The sequence below is a fragment of the Rasamsonia emersonii genome (genome assembly GCF_000968595.1).
Source record: "Rasamsonia emersonii CBS 393.64 chromosome Unknown ctg1118621760534, whole genome shotgun sequence".
Classification (NCBI taxonomy): Eukaryota; Fungi; Ascomycota; class Eurotiomycetes; order Eurotiales; family Trichocomaceae; genus Rasamsonia; species Rasamsonia emersonii.
Genome location: NW_013562927.1, coordinates 1 through 23,197, shown reverse-complemented (window position 1 = coordinate 23,197; position 23,197 = coordinate 1). Strand labels below are relative to the sequence as shown.

The 23,197-nt window shown below is 51.0% G+C and overlaps 10 protein-coding genes across 10 annotated transcripts; 7 read left to right on the top strand and 3 right to left on the bottom strand.

Moving 5' to 3' along the window:
- Positions 1-584: 584 nt before the first annotated feature.
- Positions 585-1,574, top strand: T310_7375 (uncharacterized protein; the record flags this gene model as incomplete). The annotated part of the gene is made up of 2 exons (XM_013469836.1): positions 585-1,207; positions 1,313-1,574. The coding sequence occupies 2 exons, from the start codon at positions 585-587 to the stop codon at positions 1,572-1,574; spliced, it is 885 nt and encodes a 294-aa protein (XP_013325290.1).
- Positions 1,575-2,692: 1,118 nt separating this feature from the next.
- On the top strand, positions 2,693-3,690 carry T310_7374 (Transcription factor RfeG; the record flags this gene model as incomplete). The annotated part of the gene is made up of 3 exons (XM_013469835.1): positions 2,693-2,806; positions 2,904-2,948; positions 3,016-3,690. The coding sequence occupies 3 exons, from the start codon at positions 2,693-2,695 to the stop codon at positions 3,688-3,690; spliced, it is 834 nt and encodes a 277-aa protein (XP_013325289.1).
- A 1,871-nt stretch (positions 3,691-5,561) lies between these two features.
- On the top strand, positions 5,562-6,952 carry T310_7373 (uncharacterized protein; the record flags this gene model as incomplete). Its single annotated transcript, XM_013469834.1, has 2 exons — positions 5,562-5,819; positions 5,912-6,952. 2 exons carry the CDS (start codon positions 5,562-5,564, stop codon positions 6,950-6,952), a joined length of 1,299 nt encoding a protein of 432 aa, XP_013325288.1.
- Positions 6,953-8,769: 1,817 nt separating this feature from the next.
- T310_7372 (Dolichyl-diphosphooligosaccharide--protein glycotransferase) lies at positions 8,770-10,350 on the top strand (the record flags this gene model as incomplete). The annotated part of the gene is made up of 4 exons (XM_013469833.1): positions 8,770-8,905; positions 8,975-9,085; positions 9,151-9,860; positions 9,922-10,350. 4 exons carry the CDS (start codon positions 8,770-8,772, stop codon positions 10,348-10,350), a joined length of 1,386 nt encoding a protein of 461 aa, XP_013325287.1.
- A 123-nt stretch (positions 10,351-10,473) lies between these two features.
- On the bottom strand, positions 10,474-11,480 carry T310_7371 (Uncharacterized protein; the record flags this gene model as incomplete). The annotated part of the gene is made up of 5 exons (XM_013469832.1): positions 10,474-10,642; positions 10,709-10,783; positions 10,909-11,088; positions 11,167-11,308; positions 11,456-11,480. The coding sequence occupies 5 exons, from the start codon at positions 11,478-11,480 to the stop codon at positions 10,474-10,476; spliced, it is 591 nt and encodes a 196-aa protein (XP_013325286.1).
- A 649-nt stretch (positions 11,481-12,129) lies between these two features.
- T310_7370 (Triglyceride lipase-cholesterol esterase) lies at positions 12,130-13,816 on the top strand (the record flags this gene model as incomplete). The annotated part of the gene is made up of 2 exons (XM_013469831.1): positions 12,130-12,223; positions 12,279-13,816. The coding sequence occupies 2 exons, from the start codon at positions 12,130-12,132 to the stop codon at positions 13,814-13,816; spliced, it is 1,632 nt and encodes a 543-aa protein (XP_013325285.1).
- A 656-nt stretch (positions 13,817-14,472) lies between these two features.
- Positions 14,473-15,666, bottom strand: T310_7369 (uncharacterized protein; the record flags this gene model as incomplete). The annotated part of the gene is made up of 8 exons (XM_013469830.1): positions 14,473-14,523; positions 14,589-14,622; positions 14,720-14,807; positions 14,891-15,010; positions 15,258-15,324; positions 15,386-15,433; positions 15,467-15,506; positions 15,644-15,666. 8 exons carry the CDS (start codon positions 15,664-15,666, stop codon positions 14,473-14,475), a joined length of 471 nt encoding a protein of 156 aa, XP_013325284.1.
- Positions 15,667-17,429: 1,763 nt separating this feature from the next.
- On the top strand, positions 17,430-18,300 carry T310_7368 (uncharacterized protein; the record flags this gene model as incomplete). Its single annotated transcript, XM_013469829.1, has 4 exons — positions 17,430-17,494; positions 17,641-17,669; positions 17,739-17,748; positions 17,871-18,300. The coding sequence occupies 4 exons, from the start codon at positions 17,430-17,432 to the stop codon at positions 18,298-18,300; spliced, it is 534 nt and encodes a 177-aa protein (XP_013325283.1).
- Positions 18,301-18,668: 368 nt separating this feature from the next.
- On the bottom strand, positions 18,669-20,491 carry T310_7367 (Propionyl-CoA carboxylase; the record flags this gene model as incomplete). Its single annotated transcript, XM_013469828.1, has 2 exons — positions 18,669-18,960; positions 19,023-20,491. The coding sequence occupies 2 exons, from the start codon at positions 20,489-20,491 to the stop codon at positions 18,669-18,671; spliced, it is 1,761 nt and encodes a 586-aa protein (XP_013325282.1).
- Positions 20,492-20,853: 362 nt separating this feature from the next.
- On the top strand, positions 20,854-22,500 carry T310_7366 (isovaleryl-CoA dehydrogenase; the record flags this gene model as incomplete). The annotated part of the gene is made up of 6 exons (XM_013469827.1): positions 20,854-21,055; positions 21,111-21,198; positions 21,262-21,356; positions 21,422-21,657; positions 21,719-21,996; positions 22,086-22,500. The coding sequence occupies 6 exons, from the start codon at positions 20,854-20,856 to the stop codon at positions 22,498-22,500; spliced, it is 1,314 nt and encodes a 437-aa protein (XP_013325281.1).
- Positions 22,501-23,197: the final 697 nt, after the last annotated feature.

Here is a 23,197-nt window from a genome sequence, read left to right as displayed (position 1 = left end):
ATACGGTCCGTCGACCGTATGGCGATGCGATGGGTGACGTCGAGTTGAGACGCGTCCACTCGGATAACGCACGCGTTGCGGCAGCATGACTAATAACCGACCTCATCAGGAAACTCTCTTACCTGTGATAGTAATGTCTGCAACGATTAATCCCTCACACAGTCACACCCTGAGGGAAATTATCCCTAGCAGAATCCTATGATACGCGCTCTATTCGTCAGCGCTTGAGATAGTTCGAGGAGAAAATAAGCTTCGATCGGCAGCGTTCTTTTCTTCTTCGACCAGGTCAACGGCCATGATCGGGCATCTCTCGTCTCTCCAGCTCCCATCTTTGCCTTTTCGGGTTTATCTCTTTCTTTTTACGAAAGTCCTGCCCGAAGAATACCTTTCTTGGGTCCAAATAATGAGCGAGTTGCCAACGAGCTGACCACGAAGCAGACTGAAAACAGCTTAGCTGGTTCTTCCAGAAGCCGATCTGAACACCGCTGGCGCACCATGATAAAAGGATTTTCGCGCCCTACACCGGCAGGCTCAGGTACGGCGATCAATAACGATAAAGGCTGCTCGACTACGGGCTGTTCTGTATGCCTACCCGACTGCTGGTGGAGTCGGCATGCCTTTTCTTGGGACAGAGTGCGTCCCGACTGGAAGGTTCCACCGCGTCCGATGCTGGAAATTGGTCCTTGGTTCCGGGCCGGACCGAGGGCGGTCCCGTGACTGGCGGAGAAACAATGTTGCGGGCTGCGTGCCTGGCTGCGGGACGGAGCACTGCAGTTACTGCAGTTACTGCAGTACGCGAAGCTCGACGGCACTGCCGACGAGTCCCTAACAGCGCTAGCCTCCCCAGAGCCCCAGACTCTCGCGCTGATTGGCGGGCCGTGATCCTGGCCCCTGTCAGCTGGCGGCTCCTGTTGGTCCCCGCCTGGCGGTCTCTTCCCAAGCTCACCGCACACAAGCTGCGTCCTGACGGTCGATGCCCAAGCAAGCACGCATTACGGCCCAACTCGCTCTTAGGTACCACCTGCGCTTTTCCTGCCAGTGACCTGAACACACACCCGGCCTCTTCGAGCGACTGGTGGGTCGCTGAAACCGCCACGATGCAGGGCTTTCCTCAGCCAGTCAGCCGGCTAGGGAAAGCCTCGCTGAGTCGCCGCTTGTCGCACAGTGCAGGGCGCGTGCAGTACGAGGATGGAGAGGGCGGCGTCAGGTGTGAGGCTCGATGGCCAGGACTGACAGACTGGCCACGTTGAAGATTCAGCAGGCGATGAGCAAGCAGCATGACGGCTTTCCCCTTTACTTCTGCAGTCTGCAGTCTGTTTGTGAACCCCGCCGCCAAACGAGAGCTTGCGATCCCCACGGGTGTTTCCTCGGCTCCCATCGAGTCTAAGGAGGGTGTCCGTTGTGCTATGCCGTGTGCTTGCAACATTTCGGGATCTCTGCATCTGCCCTCCATCTCTCTGTCGCCTGGCTGGAGAAGGCAGCGCGGCCTTCCCGCCTGTTGCGTCCGCCGCATCCTGCTGGAACATGCTGGATTCGAGGGAAAAATCAGCCTGCCCATGATGCGGTCGCCCTAGGTTCCGTAACGGAACACGCTGTATAGTCTGTCGTAGAAAATGGGTCCACCGATGCCGAGCGCTTGAACCACAGATCAGAAGGCTTTCTCCGGACACTGGATAATCGGGGAATACGGCGCCAATGATGGGGACGTCAGCTGCGCGCTCCTGCTTGTTCCTGAGAGGTGACATAGCGGTGTAGCAGTACCTGGAGTGATAATCATGCGAAGAGATTTTTCGCTCGCCTGCTGCGATTAGCAGGCCGTGATTTGTCCCATGCGCATCATCCAGATAGGCTGCAGATCGAGACCAGGCTCGCCCCGGCGCACGTCGCCAGATGCGTCCTGTTCGTCAGGTGGAGTCGTGGCACCAGACAATGGGCAGGCAGCCCAAAGCCGGCCCAACTCTGTCGCGATGAGCCAACCGCGACGAGATGGCCTTCCCAGGGCGGGCGGCAGGCCGCAAGCCGCCCACAGCCCTCGTCGCCCCCCTCCTCGCCAAACTCCCTTATCACCACCCTCTCTCCCCCGGCCGTTTTTCTTTTTCTTCCTAACACACTGGCCTCTTCTGCTGGCCGCAGAAAACCCAGCTCGAGAAGGACCCGAAAGTGGAAGAAACCTGCCAAAAGGATCTGCCGGATCTCCCCCCCTACCCTCTTCTTTGCTTTTCATTCACCCCGCCTGCCATCCATCCTCTCTATCCCGGTGTCGAGACGGTGTCGCCTCTGTCCGAGCACGCAACGGACCCGTGAATAGGCCTGGGGATTCTCTTCGCGGCCGCCCGCCAGCCTTTGTGGATAAGCCATTGCCGGTGTTCCATAGCCTCTGGGGTCAAGCTTAGAATAGCCCAGACCTTGCAATCTTCTGAACAACGTGTTCATATTGTCTGTGTGTGTGATCCGTGTGCCCGACCCTGGATAGGCCTGGAAATTCCACAGCCTTGGGATCCCTTGGACGCTGGACCTGTTCTCCTGGTTGTCTTATCTTCGGCCTGGAAAACCAAGGAACCAAAAGTCAAATAATTACCGGACGTCATCCCTCTGGATCTTTCGGCCTTGCTGCACCCCCTCAGGATTTTCTTTTTCCTATTTCCCACTTGGATCTCTCGCTCCTCTCTGGATCCTCTGCATTCTGGACATCATGACCGGACGCCATGGATTGGAACGCCAGAATGAGTATTTTATTCCTGGAGATGGCATTAGCCGTGAAGTGATTCAGGCGGATATCTGCCGGTACCTAGGAAACGATGCGCTCGTAAGACCTGGAACGCATAATGTTCGCCTTCCAATCTCTTCTTCTCCTGTGTAGAGCTTCACTCACTTTGGGTCGCATTTGCTGACGTGAGGGACAGGGTCAAAAAGGCTATTTAATACGTGCCTATCGGAATCTTACTTCGGTAAGCTATCCGCTGCACGTCCAAGTGCATCAAACCGAAAACAAGGCTAATTCTGTCGCGTGTCTAGGAAATGATAGCTGATCTGAAAGCTGATTCCGCCCGATGGGAGGCAGAGGTCGCACGCAGACAGGAGATGGGATACTCAGGAGCAAGAGGTACTTATGATCAAGATGCGCGCAGGTCTCGCAGCCCTAACACGCCTCCAGCAAATTATGCTTCGTCCTCGATCCATGAAATACGTCAACAGGGTGGCCCGTCGCCTCCTACCTATAATGCAGCTCCCGCTCAGTATATGGATCCCTATGGACAACCCCCCTATGGTGCGACTCAAAACCCTCCATATCCGCCTCCGTCCTTCCCCAGCTCTCAGCCTTCCTACGGAACAGGCCAGAACCCTTATCCTCCACCACCACCACAAAACCCTTATTCCGGACCAAGCCAGCCCCCCGTGTCTGCTCCGGATGTACATCCGTCGTCATATACATACACGAGCAGCACCGTCGGCTACGGCTATGAAGGAAGGAATAATGCGCCCAGGTATCCAGGGCCGGGCTATGAAAATGATTCAGAATATTCACCTGTTACGTCAAGTATGGCTTATCCTGCTGCAACCACTGCCCCGGATCCCCGGATAGGAATGGACCCAAGATACGCACCGGAGCCCGCCTACCAGGATCCCAGAGCTCAGACCAACAGGCCACAGCAGACCAGGGGAGGAGAAGCTCATCGTCGAACCCGTTAAACTGGTCCCCTCCTTTCCTTGACCGGGGTGACTAGAGTGTGTACTGAGAAGTCACACTCTTTTCAGACTTTGTCTGTTGGGCCAGCATAAGCACCTGATGGAGAGAAGCCGAAGGAGAATGCCACAGAAAAAAACTCCGAGGTTTATGCGAGTTCCTCATTCAGGGAGAGGAGAAGAAAAAAATTACGACCCGCGCGTTTTCTTTCTGGTTTCTGGATACCCGTCGGGACAGAGGGGTTTCTTTTTTCTTTACTTGATTCCAGATGTCATTGACAGGAACTCTTTCGCGGATGACTGATGTTTTGAATCAAATGCGACCTGTATTGTCCAGGGTCATACCGAAATTTGGCTTGGGGGTTTAATATGGAATCGTTAGTACTGGAAAATTGCCGACCTGGGCCTTGTCGAGGAACAACGCGTCCAGAATCTATATTTTTAATGAATGCGATGTGTTCTCCACCGGTCATTATGGAGTTGACTGGTGGGGAGAGCGCCATGACAGGATTACGAAAAGGTGGCTTTCTACTTTGTCTGCATGACCTGTTTTTGGATATCTTTTGTTTGTCCTGCTATTATCCTTTTTCGTTTGTACAGAAATTCTTTTTTATCTATGGGTTGATATGCGAGTGAACCTCTTCTGGGAGCGATGTCGATTCCCTTTTGTGGACTTACCCATACTGCTGCGTTGGGGTGCATCTGTCAGGAGCTTGAAGAATCTCGTTGCGAACGGTGTTACTTTTCGTACAGGAATATGGGGGAACAACGCTGTAGATAAATGCATTTCCGGCGTTTTGATTTACTGCCTTGTTGAGCAAGCAATAATAACTAACTCGTCTCTTGTCCTTAATGGTCTTGCTTTTCTGTGGATTGATTGTTGCGCCAAGGATTCCTCGATTCCACGTTTCCCATCAGATTTCTCTTGCTGCTCTTGTAGACTGGCCTCACTTGACTATCAGCCACGAGCATCTATGCCATACCTCATTCCTATTTCAATCGACCTACTTCGGGCCTAATTACTTCAGTCTTCACCTCTGAGTCCAATCTTTCTTGTCTTGATATTCAATTCATATTATTTCCATTCGTCCTTCCGTGCCATGGACATATCAATCAGTCAGTCAATCAACTTGACCTCCGATTGAACTCAGTTACAAAGTGACGGACATATGAACAAAGTTTCGCCCTCGAAAATGAGCTGAGGAACATAGATAGGATAGAATATATCTCATTACCACCACTGGATCCATTTCCACCTTTAAATGTTCACCTCATATTGTCTTTTGTCCTAGATAAGTAGCAAATATTTCTGAACAGATAGATCTCAAATAATGTTAACGTAACAACAAGTTTGAGCTTAAGCTTCCTGGCTAGTCATTGTTTCTCGATACTCGTATCTTTTTTCCCCTTTGGCTCAAAATCATGGGAAATATGGTAACGGTAGACAATACTAGTTAGATACAGACTGGAATTCATATCATTCTCATCTGGTTGTGATAGAGGCTGACTGAGATAATTTTTTGCTCATTCTACTTCCTGATGTGTCAACGCAGTCAAACTCTCAGTTTTACTTTACTGACTTACTAACTTATGTGACCTCTTTGTTTATTTTCCCCTCTCCTGTCCTGTCCTTTCTGCTCGCGTTTCTCTCTGCATCAATCCCACACTCTCTTATTATGTCTCCTTTCACGAACAGATAAAACCTTGTCTCGGCGTCCGAAAACAGTTCTCGGCGTGCATTCTTGACTTCTCTTTCCACTTCACGTCTGCATGCTGACACTTTCCTGTCTCAGCGTGCAAAGGAACCCTCACAACAAGTCTTTCGACCTTTGGCTGTGAAATCACAGCCTATAAGCAGACCAGCAAGATACGCATCTATGGAGGCCCCCAGCAGCATATCTTCTGAGTTCCCGTTCTTCACAAATGGAGATGTCACCCTGTTTATCCCACCTGGCAATTTCTACAAACTCCATTCAGATATCCTGCGGCGCTGCTCAGGCTTCTTTGCTGATGTCCTCACAGAGGAGAATGCAGCAAAATTAAAGAAATCTGCTGAAAGGACTGGCATCTACACACGCTACAGACTGGATTTGATGCCCTCTGCAGCGCATCATAATGGCATGTTCCAAATGAAGGTACGGGGCACCTCTCTGCTGCGTATTTGCATTTGATGTTTCTACACATAGCATTTTCTATTGTGCTAACAGCATTCACATAATAAAATCAGAAGGTGGATAGACATGGGAGCGCTGTCAGTGATAAGAATAAGAACAAGGAAGGTTTGATTGAGAGTTTCTACTTGATCCCAGAAACAGCTTGCAGACACTGGAAGAACCTCCTCGGAGCATTCTATGGCCGCCTTCCAGAGATCAATGAGAACAATCTGCAGACTGTGCTGCAGAGCTGCATCGGCCTTATAGACATTACAGAGAGCATCCGGGCATCGTCCGCGATCCGCCAGTCTGTTGACATTGCGCTGCTCCGCCAGGGCCAGATTCTTTTCCGTTCCATTGCTGCCAGCCCTATCGAATGGGGCAATCTCGCCATCCGAATCCACTCACCTTCTATCTTCCGTGACGCTGTCATCCACCTGGTTGGCAAATGGAACCAGTTTACAGAAGAGGATCGCAGGAGGTTGACAGGCAACCTGCGGGAGCTCTGTGAAAAGAAACACAAAGAGCTTCAGACGAGGAAGAAGGCCATCGAGATCGGGATCCTGGGCCATTATCCTCAGTCTCTTTACCGTCGTGCTGGCAAGGACAATATCAGCCGCACTGCCTACTCCAACGATATCTACTGGTGGATGGCCATTTCTATCTACCGCCAGTGGTTCTGCCAGGCTGTTTCAGAGGGACGGAATCGCGTCGCCCCTGATGGAGGAGCTGCCTTCTACCGTTCCATTGGAAAGGCGGGCTCAGCGTACTTGGATACCCAGGACTATGCCAACTTCCACAATCTCTTCCAGATGAGCACCAAAGGCCGCACCATTCTATATGACAAGCTCAGGCTGCTGAAGTTCGAAGTCAGAAAGTATGTGAGCAGCCTGCTGGTCAATCGGAGCCAGCTGGATATTGAAGCTGAGGGGGAGCTCCAGCACCTTACATGCTGTGAAGTTACGTGGGCAGATATGCCATGGGAGGCCTCCCTGACGGCGGATACTGCAGCTGCAGATCATGCCTCAGAGGACTCTTCAGACAATGATAGTTCCTCAACATCAGATGTGATGGAGGAGGAAGAATATGATGCGGATGATTCCCTGGGTGAATGAAAAAATGCCCCCCCCCCCTGTGAATGTATATACAGATTCACTCCAAGAAACAGAAGCAGGGTTCAATCATGAAAAACTTCAAATTTGAAAAAAAATTAGCTTTGAGGATCCTCCAGGTTGCGTGAAGCGTTTGTGCTTATCACAGAGAATGAACATTAGGATTTTATTTGAATATGTGCTAATATTCTTTGACTATCATATCAAATCCAAGTACATACATACGGGTCCTGGGAGTTCTCCAGTGCCAGATGATATACATCCAGCACAAAGAACACATGCATATGGACTTCAGGAGCTCTTCAGAGCTGGATTACATGGATAGAGAAAAAACAACACATATAGCTTCTGAAGTCCCATAATGCCAGATTCTGCACGTCTAGTATGGATGACATATATATATAGATTCTGGGAACCCTCCAGTGCTGGATGGCACAGATGCAATATAAATAACACATACGCATTCTGGAAGTCTTTCAGTGCCAGATGACACAGTATTTGGAGGTGCTGGTTTCTTTTGTAGAGAGGTAATAAAGGGCATTCTGTTGAAAGTGTGGCTGTCTTTTTTTTTAAAAAAAAATTCTTTCCGCCAGTGACCAGGCTCTTGCATCTCGCATCTGTCAGTTGAAGCGAGAAATGCAGACACAGAACAAGAACACTCTTCTCTAGCAAGCACATCAAAAATCAAGAGCTGGCATTGTTGAACGGATAAAAGGAAGTTTTTCTGTCTTTGAATATGTCGACATTTATGTACACTATAACTCCTAGGACCTCTGTATAACTGATGCCATGACTGTCAAAGGAATTGCGGAAGTATGTCGGCTGCAAAGCTTCAACGATACCTGTAAAATGGACCTGAAAAACCCTGCCGCTAGAAGAGCTCACTCCCTGGCGACCACCTAGCATATGAGGCCTTCTAAAGCACACCGTTGGGAACCAGAGATCTTCAATCTCCCAGGCATGCTGCAACCAACACTCTCCGACCAAATCATCGTTCTATCAATCACACTGCACTTCCATCCCCAGGCGCTTATTCATCATCGTCGAAACCTTCAGGAATGACTCGAGGACCCTTGGGGACTATTTCACATGAAAAGTTAGCAACACAGCACTTTGGTTCCCAACTGCGGCGAACAGGTAATCGTAGGAAAAGTATTGAAAAGAGGGGAAGCTATGCGGCGCTCTGAGCCAGCAGGAACGGTCTTACTCGGATATGTCAAGGGAATTGGCTCGGGGTCGACGGATCCGAAATACCGTCGGATAGGAGGCAGGGTGACCAGCGCGACGGGGCCGAAAGAGCCGACAACAATAGAATAGAAAATCGCAGGCTTCTCGTGAGATGCCCAGCGCAGGTAGCGCAGAGGCGCCGACCAGAATTGCGGAGCCGACATCGTGGCTATGTGACCGCGCACCGGAAGTGCTTCGAAGACTAGTGTCTGGGTTCAGAAATCGCGAATGCGAAATCGATGACTCTGACCAACGAGCAATTGGAAAGAATGCTGTCCTCTGCAGTCTCTCCGATCGACTGCGAACTCGATTTGCGAGGTGGATTGCACACCGAGGCGAGATTCTCTGCAGGAGAGGGGATTTGAAGGTGAGGTCGAACAACTGAAGTCGGAAATGCTGCGGGATCGCAAACCGCGGGTCCAGCTCTGGTCTTGGCATCCGGAGCAACACGTCGCCCGATTGCGAATACATACTACAGGCCAGCTTGGAGATAACGACTGGAAGCCGCCAACAAAACACCCAATTCCTTCTGGTTTCTCTTCTTTTTCTCTCCTCTCTTCCGTCTCACGCCGCCTCGCGCGGAGGCTTCCAAGATGAGGTGGCTTCTTTCTTTCTTGCTTCTGGGCTTCTGGGGCGCCGTACATGCATTGAGCAGTTCGGGCAGCCGCTTGCTGGTCATACTCGAGGAGGATAAGAGCCTCTATTCCACATTCTGGGAAGACCTGGAAGGTGAAGCAAACCACGGCCTTGGGTCTTTATATCTAGATGATTTATACTAACTTGATCTAATTCTAATAGCGCGAGGCTATTCGATCACTTTCGAGTCGCCGAAGAACGAGAAGCTCTCTTTATTCCACCTTGGAGAGAAAGCTTACGACCATCTGCTCATTCTCCCTCCTAAGTCGAAAGGTCGGGTTGTTTCTGTTTTGTAGTGAGCATACAACTTGCGTGCAAGCAATTGACCCAAGAAACAGGTCTTGGGCCCGCATTGACGCCGAAGGTGTTACTCGACTTCATCAACAATGAGGGCAATATTCTCCTGGCGCTCTCCGGCAAGTCTTCGGTACCAAGCGCCGTCAGCTCTCTCCTCCTTGAACTTGATATCCATCTCTCTCCTGACCGCTCCTCCGTGGTGGTGGATCACCTCAACTACGACACCCTTTCCGCGGCCGATAAGCACGATGTCCTCCTCCTCCCTCGACCAGGTGTCTTGAGACCGGATGTGAAGTCCTTCTTTTCCGGAGATGGCATTGTGGCTATTCCCAGGCCAGTCGGACAGTCCTTGGGCAATGACAGTCCCCTTCTCGCTCCTATTCTGCGAGCTCCTGAAACGGCATACAGTTACAACCCCAAGGATGATGCAGTCACTGTGGAAGACAGCTTCGCGACAGGCTCGCAGCTGGCATTGGTTTCGACCCTCCAGGCAAGGAACTCGGCTCGTTTTACCGTCCTCGGTTCTGCGGAGAGTTTGGAAGACAAGTGGTTTGATGCAACTGTCAAGGGACCAGCCGACAAGAAGCAGACAACGACCGTCAATCGGGACTTCGCCAAGCAGCTCAGTGCTTGGACCTTTAAAGAGACGGGAGTGCTCAAGATAGGGAAGATCGAACATTACCTCAGCGACAAGGAGGGCGCCATTATCGGCGAATTGAATCCGACCATGTACCGGGTTAAGAATGACATTGTAAGTGTTGACTTTCTGTGCCTGAGTTTCTCCACTGTGGGACTAACACTACATCTCTCAGACGTTCAACATCGAACTCTCCGAGTACGACTTCGATCGGTTTGTGCCTTTCGAAGTTCCCTCTGAGGATGCTTTGCAGCTGGAGTTCACCATGCTTTCTCCATTCCACCGTCTCAATCTCCTGCCGAAACTCCGCACGGAGAATAGCACCGTCTACGGTGTCACTTTTACTATCCCTGATCAGCATGGCATTTTCTCTTTCCGCATCAATTATAGACGTCCATTCCTCACCAATATCGAGGAGAAGCACGAGATCACCGTCCGCCACATTGCACACAACGAGTACCCACGGAGCTGGAAGATCACCGGCGGCTGGGTCTGGATTGCTGGTCTCTGGACTGTTATCGCGGGATTCCTCGCGTTTGTAATTGTTTGGCTGTACTCTGAACCCTCTTCGGCAGCGGACGCGAAGATTAAAAAGACCCAGTGAAGGGCAAGATGGGATAATGAAAACATTACCGTATTCAAATGATTTCCTGAAAAGGGATAGACCCGATACGTCGCTTTTATTTCATGTACGGTGCATTTATGGATGTAAATTTACTTGGATCACCTAGAAGATTGATTTCTCTTTCGACTTGGCGGTAATGCCTTGTAGGAGGTTGGCTAAAGCTACAGTTTGCCTCTCGGAGTGCTCATAGCACGCCTCTTTGATGTATCCATCTGTGGGAATCTGCTTTCGACATTTGTATGTAATTAAAAAAGCGTGACCATGACAAGTCCTAGGAAAACAATAGTAGTATACAGAGCGGCGTGTTCTCTCGCCCAGATCATCCAGATTCTCCTACCATGCCAACCCAGCCAGAATGATCGACAATAACTCCGACCCATGCAAAAAAAACGCAAATCTCCTCGACATAATACTAGTACAGTTTTATCGCTCATTTTGATCACGGGGATGGCTCTTCAATGTCGATAACTATATCTGTACAAAACCCGCCATTTTTTTTTGTCGGCCGCAAGCCCGCCTAGTAGTCAAACAGCTCACAAACCCCTTGTCTTCTCCGGGTCCATCTGCACCTCATCTCCGCTGATTTCCTTCACGGTTTCAAATGCGGGCTTGCCTGCGTACAGCTGATATGACGGTTTGGATTTGCCGTCGAGATCCTTAGTGACCGAGATGGGTGCATTACCACGGAAGCGTTTCCGCATGTCGACCATTCCGCGTCTGGGCAGATATTTCGATATTAGCGAATAATCACAAGTATGTCAAGTGAAGACTACCACAAGACAGAGAGAGACGTACTTGCATTCCGCAAGACCTTTCCGTAATTGTTGGCATCTCGTGGGTAGCTCGTCGGATAGCGGAGGGCGAAGGCAATCCTGTGGAGAATGTCGCTGCACCATAATGCAGTCGGACTCCTGGAGACATTCCGCCAGCGCTTTCCCTGTAGTTCAGAGGTTGTTCAGTCAGCGAGCTGCAAGATTCATTTTGAACAGAAGGCGGCTTCAAGATTCCGCGGGGAAAAGGGCCAACAGTGCATGCAGTCTCGACTCAATTGCGCGGCATCACCGGACAAAAGAGCAATACTCACGGATATCTTTACACGAGCTAGGCATCTTGACAAATGCGATAGGCAGCTATCTTTCTATTGCAATAGATAATGAATGGCTCGCGGGTCAGTTGAGGCTGGATTGTCCGACCATCCCGGTATCTCAAGCGGAGCTGCCAAATCCCAGAACGGCTTAGCGCGTGGCTGTAAACAAGCCACTGTGATTGGTGCAGATAACAGGCTTAACCCCGGATTATCTAATCCAGGCAACCTCGCAATCACATGCAACGACAACTACTGGCATTCGTATGGACTACGTCACAGGACTTGGTACATGCGCATGTACTCCGTGCATCGGTCTCTGCCTTGAGGTATTTCTCATGATCTTTCTTCAACATGACTCTAAACAATACTGACTGCTCACAAAGAAACTCGTTTGCGCCATCTCACTCTCTTCTATATACTATACGTGGTTGAGACCTTCATGCATATGTGTACATATATGCCACAGACTTGAAACGTGGGCCGGGGAACGCTATGCCACGCGTCCCTCTCATTGGAAGGCTCTTCTGGTAGGCTCTGGACATCATGCGTCACACTTCAGTGAGAATACAGAGATGTTGGGATTCGGAGCCTGTCTCCAAGTCCTTCAGCGAATCTGACAAACACAGAAAATTATTGAATGGTTGAGTTTGAAGTTTTATGAGCTGATCACGATGTCTTTGTCCAGGGCCGAATACCTTGCTCTCTTTGCCTCTCTTTCCCTGGTGTTCCTGGAAGGGGTCATTCGTCTGATCACCTTATACCTTCGTAGGATCCCAGTTTTATCTATTATTGAATGTGAAAGAGCTAACGTCTGAAACAGCGGAGCCCATTATTCGCTTCTGCTATCAGCAGTCCAAAGCCTTATTCAATCTTCTTTCTTCGCCTCAGGGCCGGGTCTCCCGTGCTAAACAGAAGACACTCGCTGAATCGATTGCGCGCGCCTCCGACTTTGCCGATCTCTGCGCGTTGTTTGGATACGAGGCAGAGGAACACATCGTCCAGACGGGCGATGGATATCTTCTTGGCTTGCATCGCCTTCCTTATAGGAAAGGCGAAGAGGGAATGTTGGTGAACACTGGCGAAGGCAGTATCCGCAAGAAAGTAGTCTATCTGCACCATGGCCTGCTCATGAATAGCGAGGTCTGGGTGTGCATGACCGACGAGCAACGTTGTTTGCCATTCCAGCTAGTCGAGAGAGGCTACGATGTCTGGCTAGGCAATAATCGCGGCAACAAATACTCGAAGAAATCCACGCGATGCTCGCCGGCGACCACGGAATTCTGGAACTTCTCGATCGATGAATTCGCCTTTCATGATATTCCAAATAGTATTGAATACATCCTGGAAGTCACAAAGCAGCCGTCCTTGTCGTACATAGGATTTTCGCAAGGCACGGCCCAAGCATTTGCAACGCTGTCGATCCATCCCGTGCTCAATCAGAAGGTCGATGTCTTTGTTGCCCTCGCCCCTGCCATGTCTCCCGCCGGACTCCATAACGGTATTGTGGACTCCTTGATGAAGGCCTCGCCACAGGTCGTCTTTCTCGCTTTTGGACGACGGAGCATTCTCAGCTCAACCACGATGTGGCAGGCCATCCTCTACCCTCCGATCTTTGTCCGGATCATTGACGTGGCACTGCGCCTGCTTTTCAATTGGACGGGTGAAAATATCACCCAGTCCCAGAAGCTGGCCGCATATCCTCATCTGTACTCCTTCACCAGCACCAAATCGGTCGTGCACTGGTTCCAGATCATACGCAATAAGAGCTTCCAGATGTACGATGACGAGGTTCGGGGCCCTTTTAGCATTGGGGCCAGCAGTCGATACTACAAACCAGTCAAGTATCCGACCAGAAATATCAAATCTCCGGTCGTCCTGATTTACGGTAGTAGTGACAGTCTTGTCGATATAAATGTCATGCTCCGAGAGTTACCGCGTCGCACTACCGTGAGGGAAATTCCCAAATACGAACATTTGGATTTTCTGTGGGCTCAAGATGTGGATCAGCTGGTCTTCCACCATATCTTCGAGGCCCTTGAAACGCACGCTGGTGGCCATTCTACTGTTGCCTCCTCGAAAGAAAGGACTGCACAGGACACCACCACTACCACCAAATCTGTTGTTGACACCAAGCCTGTTGACACCAAGCCTGTTGACACCAAGCCTGTTGTGTCTCCGCTGAAGCAAAACAAAATCGAAAACCTAAGGCCAGTACCAAATATCTCCACGACCCGAAAATACTACACGTCTTCTTCTATCGACAGATATTCCCCTCGCGGCCCGTCCTATGCGGACGAAGACTGGAGAGTCGATCCGGGGAAGGCCCCGGAAGATGTTGATTTGGACGCGGTGCTGTAAGAGCAAGGCTCTTCACCATCCCCGTTACTCGATCAACTATTGATACCCAGATTGGAAAAAAAATTTTTTTTGTTCTCTTCTTTGTCAATTTTTTCTCATCATGTCTTTTCCGGTTGGAGACCGTCCCCTAAGATTCAATACATACCTACATGCATAGACCCTTGTCATGATACTGTCTGTACATAAATCCAGACGATGATATGTGTGTACACGCTAGCATTATACCAAGGTTGTTAGAACATTGTTCGAATTCAAACCAATACAAATGAATCCTTACCAATAAATATCTACTGGCCAATCATCGTAAATAGATAATTAGAAGATACAGGACAGACATATATTTTAGGCAGGCACCTTAGGACGATCGTCAATCTGGTTTAAGGTGAAAGATTATATAATGATTACGGAGAAACCAGACAGGTATCTTATGCAAAGATAAGAGCTTTCGGGCTCTTAAAACTACACCTACTCGCTTTAATTGGTCGGTTATTCTAAGGGATCTTAGCATACTTGCAAGCTATATATGCACATGCTCTGTTAGGCACATGTGCAGTACTATATCTTAGGCTCGAGTATTATTGCGTCATTTTCCGCCCACAATCCCTGAGTGAATTATTTATTATCGTTATTGCCTCTGAAAATTTCTCAGATGCAATTCAAACGTGCCCAGTCTGATTTATAATTTCTTTTCCACCTGGACCTAAGACCTAAAAAAAAACACCACATTGCCATAATTCATTTTACCTGGGCTTTTGGTCTACAGAGAACTTACATATGTAGACGTGCCCGAAATTTTTTTTTCCTCGCTAGAGCACGTTTAATTAATTGTAATTTAAATTGACATAGACTGGACCCTCGCGTTTGTCTTTCATTGTCTAACAAAAATAGAAATAGAAAAAATACCAGCCAATAATTAATGCAGGTACAAAGCAAACCGCCCGCTTCGAGAAGGTGCCGTTATCCCCATAGGTTAGGGATATTAAAATGTTGTCTTTCAAATTTATCACAGACCTACATAATTCAACCAATCAAGACTCGAACAAACCAAACGCTGCTAACCCACTCAGGTCTTACCCACCGAGGCCATAACCACATGTCGACAAACGTCTAACGGCCTGCCCGCGTGGAAATCGGCCTGTGCTGCGTGGTCCGGAGCTCCGTAGGTATGTGCGCATTCGGAGACAAAGTTAGTAGCTGGTAGTCGTCAGTTCGTGCTATGGCCAGAGGCCCAAACAGTTGAAGTCCTGGTGAATGCCGCAAGATCTTTGAGGTTAATCACATCGTCAGGGCATGACGCATCTGCAAATGCAGGGTCCTAGGTATCTGTGACAGAGCTAGAGCTGGAGAAGAATGGCACCTGCATCAATCACCCGGGGTTTAACCTATCACGATCTCTTCATCTACGTAGTCGACCTAGGTGCATGGATTATTATGGACCAACCCATGTGATAATGTCGCATGGCGCGTCGACATCCTTGCAGCCAGTAGCAACGCCTGGGGGTGCTGCCCTAGGTCAGTTCCTTAAACGTCAGTCTTTTTTTTAACCTATTTCTTTGTTTGGTTTCATACAGACACCAGAATCTTGCTGCTCCAAACAGAAGTAGAAAGGTAATCATACTAGTGAAAAGAGCTCAGCAGTACAGTACACACATGTAGGTACGCGAATGATAGATCGAGTGTCGACATGTGCCTGAAATAAGTACCACAGCAGTTAGCTGGTCAAGAATTGCCCAATTGAGAGGATGATCGAATGAATCCTAAGATTAGCAGCACTCCGATGGAATTGTTCGTTGCCCTTCTCTCTCGTTCCCGGCGGACATGTCTCACCTGACTGACGTCCGGCCAGCCATACCTCGCTTCTCTCATCACCGCTGCCCATCCATATTTTGTCCTCCATCTCCGGTCTACTTATAAGAGATAATTAATAGCCAGTCGATAAAAGAATATTCTATCTCACTCGCCACGAACCCCGCAATCGAAACTGGGTCCGCGTCGCACTCAGGCCGGTCCTCCATAGAATCCCGCAACTAGCCGGCCAGAAGAGCTCAGAACTGGTATGTCATCACGTTCCTCTCTCTGTGCCATCAAATCAGTTGGCAGCATCTTCGTCGCCTCGCCCATCGATAGTCAGCTTAGGCTCCTCCACATGTTTGGCTGTCCGATGGGTCGTGATTGCAGATCGCTGGCTTGATCCGAGGCTTTCTGGCGTGCTGCTGGACTGGCTTCACGACTCAATTGGGAGATCGCCTACCGCGGTCCGGCCGCCAGAGGGCTGGTCCGTCTGTCCCCAATCCAATCTGTGCGCCGTCCACAGCTGTTTGCATGATATGATGCCTCTGCTGTTTTGTTTGTTCCTTGTTCCGCCGTCCGGTTGTAAGCAGCCGACAGGAACACGTCTGCTCTATAGCTGACTGACCGTCTGAGCTGGGTGCAGGCTAACGCAGAGCTGTGTCGCTAGTATTGCTGCTATTGGCGATAATCCTCAATATTTGCGACGTCCAGAGGCGCGGCGGGACATTTTAGGTTTGCTCGCGGGACTTTGGGCGACCCGTCTTGCCCACCGAACGATCGAGATTCTCACCGCCGCACTGCCTGGCTGTCATTGTTCTTGTTCTTATATTCTTGCTCGCCAGATCGGATCCTCCGAGGCAGACGCATCTGCAGAATCGCATCGCAGGCTATCTCCGGCCCCCGACGCCAGAAACCTGCCCAATTGCGCTCTGACCAACCGATTGCCTTCTGTTTCTCCGAGCTCCCGCTCCGGTTTCGCTAGCCCTGCTGCGAGCGCCGTCCTGCCAAAAGCACAGCTCGCCGTCAATTGAACGGACTCCTGCTCATCAGAGGCAATTCAGCTCTGATTCGACAATTCCATATCACGAGCTGGCCGTTTGTCGAGGCAATTCTTCCCTGTCAAGACGCGTATAGATCTGGAGTGGCGTGGCGTCGGGGTTTCCTGTCCATACAATTGGGGTCTGGGGGGAAAGGTTCGAGATCGATGTGAAAAGCCTACAATCGCTACTCTGTTCGTTTCTGCATCGGTGGCAGTCAATCCAGCAACGGACTGAGTCCGTGACTACAGGATTGAGTCCTGGTTGATCGTGTACGAAAGGATCCCCCGCACGAGGTTCGCAGATCGACGGTGGGCCCAGTCGGTACTTGAACACAGCCAGAGCGAGCTCCGGCCAGCCTCAATTGCTTAAAGCATCGTCGGATTGTACACACTGGTTTGTCTTGAGCCCTGGGGGCTCTGTCATCCGTTCAGGTGGTCATACTTCAAGCCTTCTTCAGATGCAGCCACGGTGCGTTGCGCGTGCTTGCCCGTCTTTGTGATTAACCGCAATGCCGTTCGGTGACGTATACTGACAGTCCCTTGTTGTGTCAGACGAGAATACCATATTGTTGTCTTGGGTGCCGGTATGCGAGAAGCCTATGACAGTCCCAAACACTCTCGCTGACGACTCTGCCACAGGTGGTGTTGGGAAAAGCTGTCTTACTGGTATATACTTTCCCCTTACGACGGACGGCAACTCACTCCGGGTTTTGCGATTCCTGTCCTTGAACCGAAGTTTCGTCAAGTAAGATACTCATTGTCGCACAGCTCAATTCGTGCAAAATGTGTGGATTGAGAGCTATGACCCAACGATCGAGGATTCGTACCGGAAGCAGATTGAGGTTGATGTGAGTGCATTTCGCTCCCCAGGCGCAGTACGGAATACAAGAGAGTTGGCTAACAGTCATCCTCTAGGGCCGACAATGTATTCTGGAAATGTACGTGCCGACAGCCGTCGCGTGGTGGAAGTCACTAACAGATAATGGCTTTGCAGACTTGACACGGCCGGAACAGAACAGTTCAGTAAGTTGCAACCATTGCCTGGTCGGGTTGAGCTATTTTGTGGTTCCCAGAGCTAACTGCTATCCTCAGCTGCGATGAGGTACATACACCTGAAATACTAGCTTCTATAGCATTCCAATAGCGGGCATGGTCATCGTTGACATCGACGATCATAGCGTTTGTTCTTGTTGATGATAAACGATGCTGACGGTCTTCTTATAGAGAACTGTATATGAAGCAAGGCCAGGGCTTCCTCCTTGTCTTCTCCATAACCAGCCAGTCCTCCCTACACGAACTGTCTGAGATCCGCGAGCAGATCGTCCGCATCAAGGATGACGAGAAGGTACCCCTGGTGCTCGTGGGCAACAAATCCGATCTGGAAGAAGATCGGACGGTTTCTCGGGCCCGCGCGTTCGCTCTGTCGCAAAGCTGGGGCAATGTTCCGTACTACGAAACGTCTGCGCGGCGACGGGCCAACGTCAACGAGGTGTTCATTGATCTGTGCCGGCAGATCATCCGGAAAGATCTCCAGGCATCTCAGATGAGACAACAGGAGAACACGAACCGGAAGAGGGAAGGGCCCAACCGACATGACCGGAAAAGGGAGCGACTACGACAGTCGAAAAAGCGAGGACAGTGTATCGTCTTGTGAAGAAGCACGCCCACTTTTACCATGCATGCCTTATGTTTCCCCCCATCTCTAACGAAGAAACTTCTTCTATGATTCTCATGACACATTGCATATTCACACTCTTACACGTTTGGCGAGGTTGCCTGACATTTTCGCGGCAGCTTCAGTACCTCTGTGCAATGATATGTTACCCGATAGATCACGCCATGCCTTTTGTTTGTCTCGAAGAAAGAAAGCAAAAAAAGTTAGATACCTCCGAATTGGCCGATATTTTCCTACTTTTCCTTTCGTACATATTACATGATTTGACAAATTTGTCGAAAAAAAAAAAGGAAAAATATCTATGATATCTCCATTGAATTCTAATCATTGACTGATTCCTTGAATGATTACATCCTAAACACGCCAAATTTCGTCTGCACCGAGTCCACTTTGCCGCCCAGAGCGGCAGCAAGACCCATGCCCAGAACCTGACGCGTGCGGGCGGGAGGAATAATACCGTCGTCCCAGAGCCGGGCCGACGAGAAGATGGCTTTGGATTCGTGATCGATGCGCGATTTCAGCTCTGGGTCGGCGGTCTTGCCTACCGCCTCCATCACGGCGGTGAGTTGCTCGGAGCCCATGACGCCGATTTTGGCGTTGGGCCACATGAAGAGCAGTCGGGGGGAGTAGGCGCGGCCACTGAATAAAGACTGTCAGCTCTCTCACTCTCTCCTTTTTTTTTCTGGGGAGGGAAGACTCACCACATGCCGTAATTTCCTGCACCGGCACTCGATCCAAACACGACCGTAAACTTGGGGATATCGGCACAAGCCACGGCCGTGACCAGCTTCGCGCCGTTCTTCGCAATACCCCCTTTCTCCGCATCTGCTCCGACCATGAACCCGGAGATGTTCTGCAGGAAAACCAGCGGGATCCCGCGCTGGGCACACAACTCGATGAAATGCGCTCCCTTCAGGGAGGACTCGGAGAACAGAATGCCGTTGTTGGCCACGATCCCGACCTGCATGCTGTAGATGCGCGCGAACCCCGTGACCAGTGTGGTGCCGTAGTCGCGTTTGAACTCGGCGAATTCGCTGCCGTCGACGATTCGGGCGATCACCTCGTGCACTGGGATCTGTCGACGGAGGTTGGTGCCCACGATGCCTGCCAGCTCCTCGGGGTCATAAAGCGGTTCCTTGATGGTAGTCGTCTGGGACCATGGGAAGCTGGTCTTGGGGTAGTTGAGATTGGCGACACACCGGCGTGCAAGAACAAGGGCGTGAGCGTCGTCCACAGCCAGGTAATCCGTAACTCCAGAGATGGTGCTGTGCAAGTGCCCTCCACCCAGCTCTTCCGCCGAGACGACCTCCCCGGTGGCCGCTTTCACCAGGGGAGGACCGGCCAGGAAGATAGTGCCCTGGTTCTCGACAATGATTGTCTCATCGCTCATCGCGGGAACGTATGCTCCTCCCGCGGTGCAGGGCCCCATAACCACGGAAATCTGCGGTATACCGAGGGAGCTCATCCGGGCTTGATTGTAGAAAATGCGCCCAAAGTGGTCTCGGTCCGGGAAGACGTCCGCCTGATGCGGCAGATTGGCGCCACCGGAGTCGACAAGATAGATACAAGGCAGCTTATTCTCCTGCGCGATGGCCTGCGCGCGCAGGTGCTTCTTCACCGTGATCGGATAGTACGTGCCTCCCTTGACGGTGCTGTCGTTGGCGACGATCATGCAGGTCACTCCCTCGACGGTGCCGATGCCCGTGATGATCCCTCCGCCAGGCACGTCCTCGCCGGGGTACACCTCGTGGCCCGCCAGGGGGGAGAGCTCGAGGAACGAGGTCCCCGGATCGATCAGCGCGGTGACCCGATCGCGGGGCAACATCTTGCCTCTCGCAATATGCTTATCCTTTGCCTTCTGTGGACCGCCTTGCGCGATCTTCTCGTGCAAGCGGGTCATTTCCTCCACCAGCTCGTTCATCTGCCTGGCGTTCTCTTTGAACTCTGGAGAGGACGTGTCGACAGCGGTGGGCAGGACGGAAATGGAGGCGGCATGATGGGGATGCGTGTAGGTCGCCACTGATCTCGCTGATTGTGGATTCCGGCATCGCTGGAAGGCCGTTCGAGGGTGTGGTTGTTGTTGTTGCTGCTGTCGAAGTGGTAATAGACACCGCGGTCTGGGGGTCAGCTCGCCCGCCAGGCTGCGGAGAAGGGCACGGCGGGTGAGCATTGCGGGGACCCGTTGCGGGGGAATGAACGAAAGCAGAGACCTGTTAAAGAAGTCGATAGTTATATACCTGAACTCATTAATATTATTCGAACCATGATACGTCAAATAAAGAGTAGAACAGAATGCCTGAGGGAGGCAGAGAAGAAAGGAACGTCAGCGTGAATCGGCTCAACCAAGGCAGAGCGGAGAGCGACGTTTGCCGCGTCCAACCGAGGATGAGCTCAGCTCCTCCGCGGTCCCCCTGCCTAGGTACTAAGGTAGGCAGATCGCTGTCCTACCTTCGCTCCTCTCTTCTCCCTCTCTAACCCATCCGCTCAGAGAACCTTACAAGAGAATCGTTTCACTCCATCATCATCGTCACCATGTCTTCTCCCAGTATCCTCCCCCGACTTCTTCTACGGTCGCGCACGACCCGCTGCGCGCGCGGATCATCCGTTTTGCGGAGCCCCGCATGGCGGCCGCTGTCAACCGCAACAACAGGAGCAATCAAACATCCCAAGGGATTCGTGCCGCCCACCGATGACGAGTTGCTCGAATTGCGCGAGAGAGTCCAGGAATTTACAAGTCAGTGGAATTGATTCTGTGTGAAGTTTCATTTGTAATTGACTCCTTTCATCAGGACGGGAGATCCCCGAGGAGGTCGCCGCGCGGACAGATCAGCAGAATGAATTCCCGGCCGAGATGTGGAGGAAGCTGGGTGAAGCAGGGTAGATGAGTCCAAATTAAGCTGTTGTGTTTAATAAGAGGCTGACTCGGGTCTTCTGTGATAGATTCCTCGGCGTCACTGCGGACGAGGAATACGGCGGTCTGGGGATGGGTTACCAGGCGCATTGCACTGTCTTGGAAGAGATCAGCAGGGCGTCAGGTACTGCGCTTTTACGTCGTTCGTTCCATTTGGTTATTCGTCTGACTTGTCTGGTTCTTTTCTAGGAAGTATCGGTCTCTCGTACGCCGCCCACTCGCAGCTCTGCGTCAACCAGCTCTCCCTGAACGCCACCCCGGAACAGAAAGCTCGATTCCTCCCGGGCCTGATCTCGGGCGAGAAGATCGGCGCCCTGGCTATGTCGGAGCATTCCGCCGGTTCGGATGTCGTCAGCATGAAGACGACCGCCAAAGCCGTCGATGGAGGGTTTCTGCTCAATGGCACGAAGATGTGGATCACAAATGTTGGCAGTGTTACACCATTTCTTTTTTTTGTTGAATCACACTAACAAAAAAATGCTACAGGGCCCTGACGCCGACTACATCGTCGTATACGCCAAGACTGAACCAGAGAAAGGATCGAAAGGCATCACGGCGTTTGTCGTCGAAAAGACCTTCAAGGGCTTCTCGTGCGCGCGGAAACTCGACAAACTCGGCATGCGCGGCTCCAACACGGGCGAATTGATCTTCGAGGATGTCTTTGTCCCCAAGGAGAATGTGCTGGGGGAGGTGAATCGCGGAGTCAAGGTTCTCATGGAAGGATTGGATCTGGAGCGACTTGTTCTCAGTGCTGGGCCGTTGGGGTATGCTTTCCCCGCCGTCAGAATCCACCCTGACAGATGAGAAATAACCAGGCAAAACCGCTAACGTTTCCCCCTTTTTCCCTGTCTAGTATCATGCAAGCCGCCCTCGACCTCGTCCTGCCCTACACCCACACCCGGAAGCAATTCGGCATGCCCATCGCCCACAACCAGTTCATCCAGGGCAAGCTGGCAGACATGTACACGAAGCTCTGCGCCGCGCGCGCCTATACCTACTCCACGGCACGGCAGATCGACCAGTCCAGCACGACGGGGCAAACCGTCATCCGGACGCAGGATTGCGCAGGCGCGATCCTCTACGCCGCCGAGCGCGCCACCGAATGCGCCCTCGACGCCATCCAGCTCATGGGCGGCAACGGATACATCAATGAGATCCCCGCCGGCAGACTCCTCCGGGACGCGAAGCTCTACGAGATCGGCGCCGGGACGAGCGAGATTAGGCGGATGGTGATTGGGCGTGCGTTCAATAGGGAATATGCATCATGATCCGCAAGAGAAAAAAAAAAGCAAAATGGTAGTATGGTAGGGCGAAGACAACTTGTAGTCTATTATTCGGATGTCTTATTTAGTTGTTTGTTTGTAGAGTTAGAAAAAAAAGGCCAGGCAGGTAGCAAAGGATGAAATACAATTCAATTCCTTCAGTCAGTATCAGTGTCTCGTCATGTCATGTCATAAGTGAGTAAAGTAGTACACGTAATCCATTCCCTTCCCATCTGCCATGGGAATCGAAGAAGAATTTCTCAATGTTTGTTCTTAGCAAGTATATATATATGGATAATTCATTTCAGCCAAGGCTTCAAAAATGCCACGACACAGGACCTAACATAGCTAATCTAGGTAGGTACCTAGGTATATTATACCGTAACTACCCAACTAGGCCGTTTTATCCTCGTCGATCTCCGTAGGTTTAACGGACCGGAAGACGATTCCCGTCTTCTCTTTCTCTTACCCGTGTTACTAACGGCTTTCTGTTCCCGTGATGATGATAATCGCCTGGATCGTCGACGAGTACTATCGTCTTCCTTGACGGCCGTCTGTTCCTGAGGCAATGGCAGTCTCTTCGATCGCCGTCGATTACCGTCTTCTAGCAACTGTCTGTTCCTGCGGCAATGAGAAGCGTGCTGATCGCCGTCGAGTGCCATCTCTAACGGGCGTCTGTTCCTGGGGTAATGAGAATCGCTTT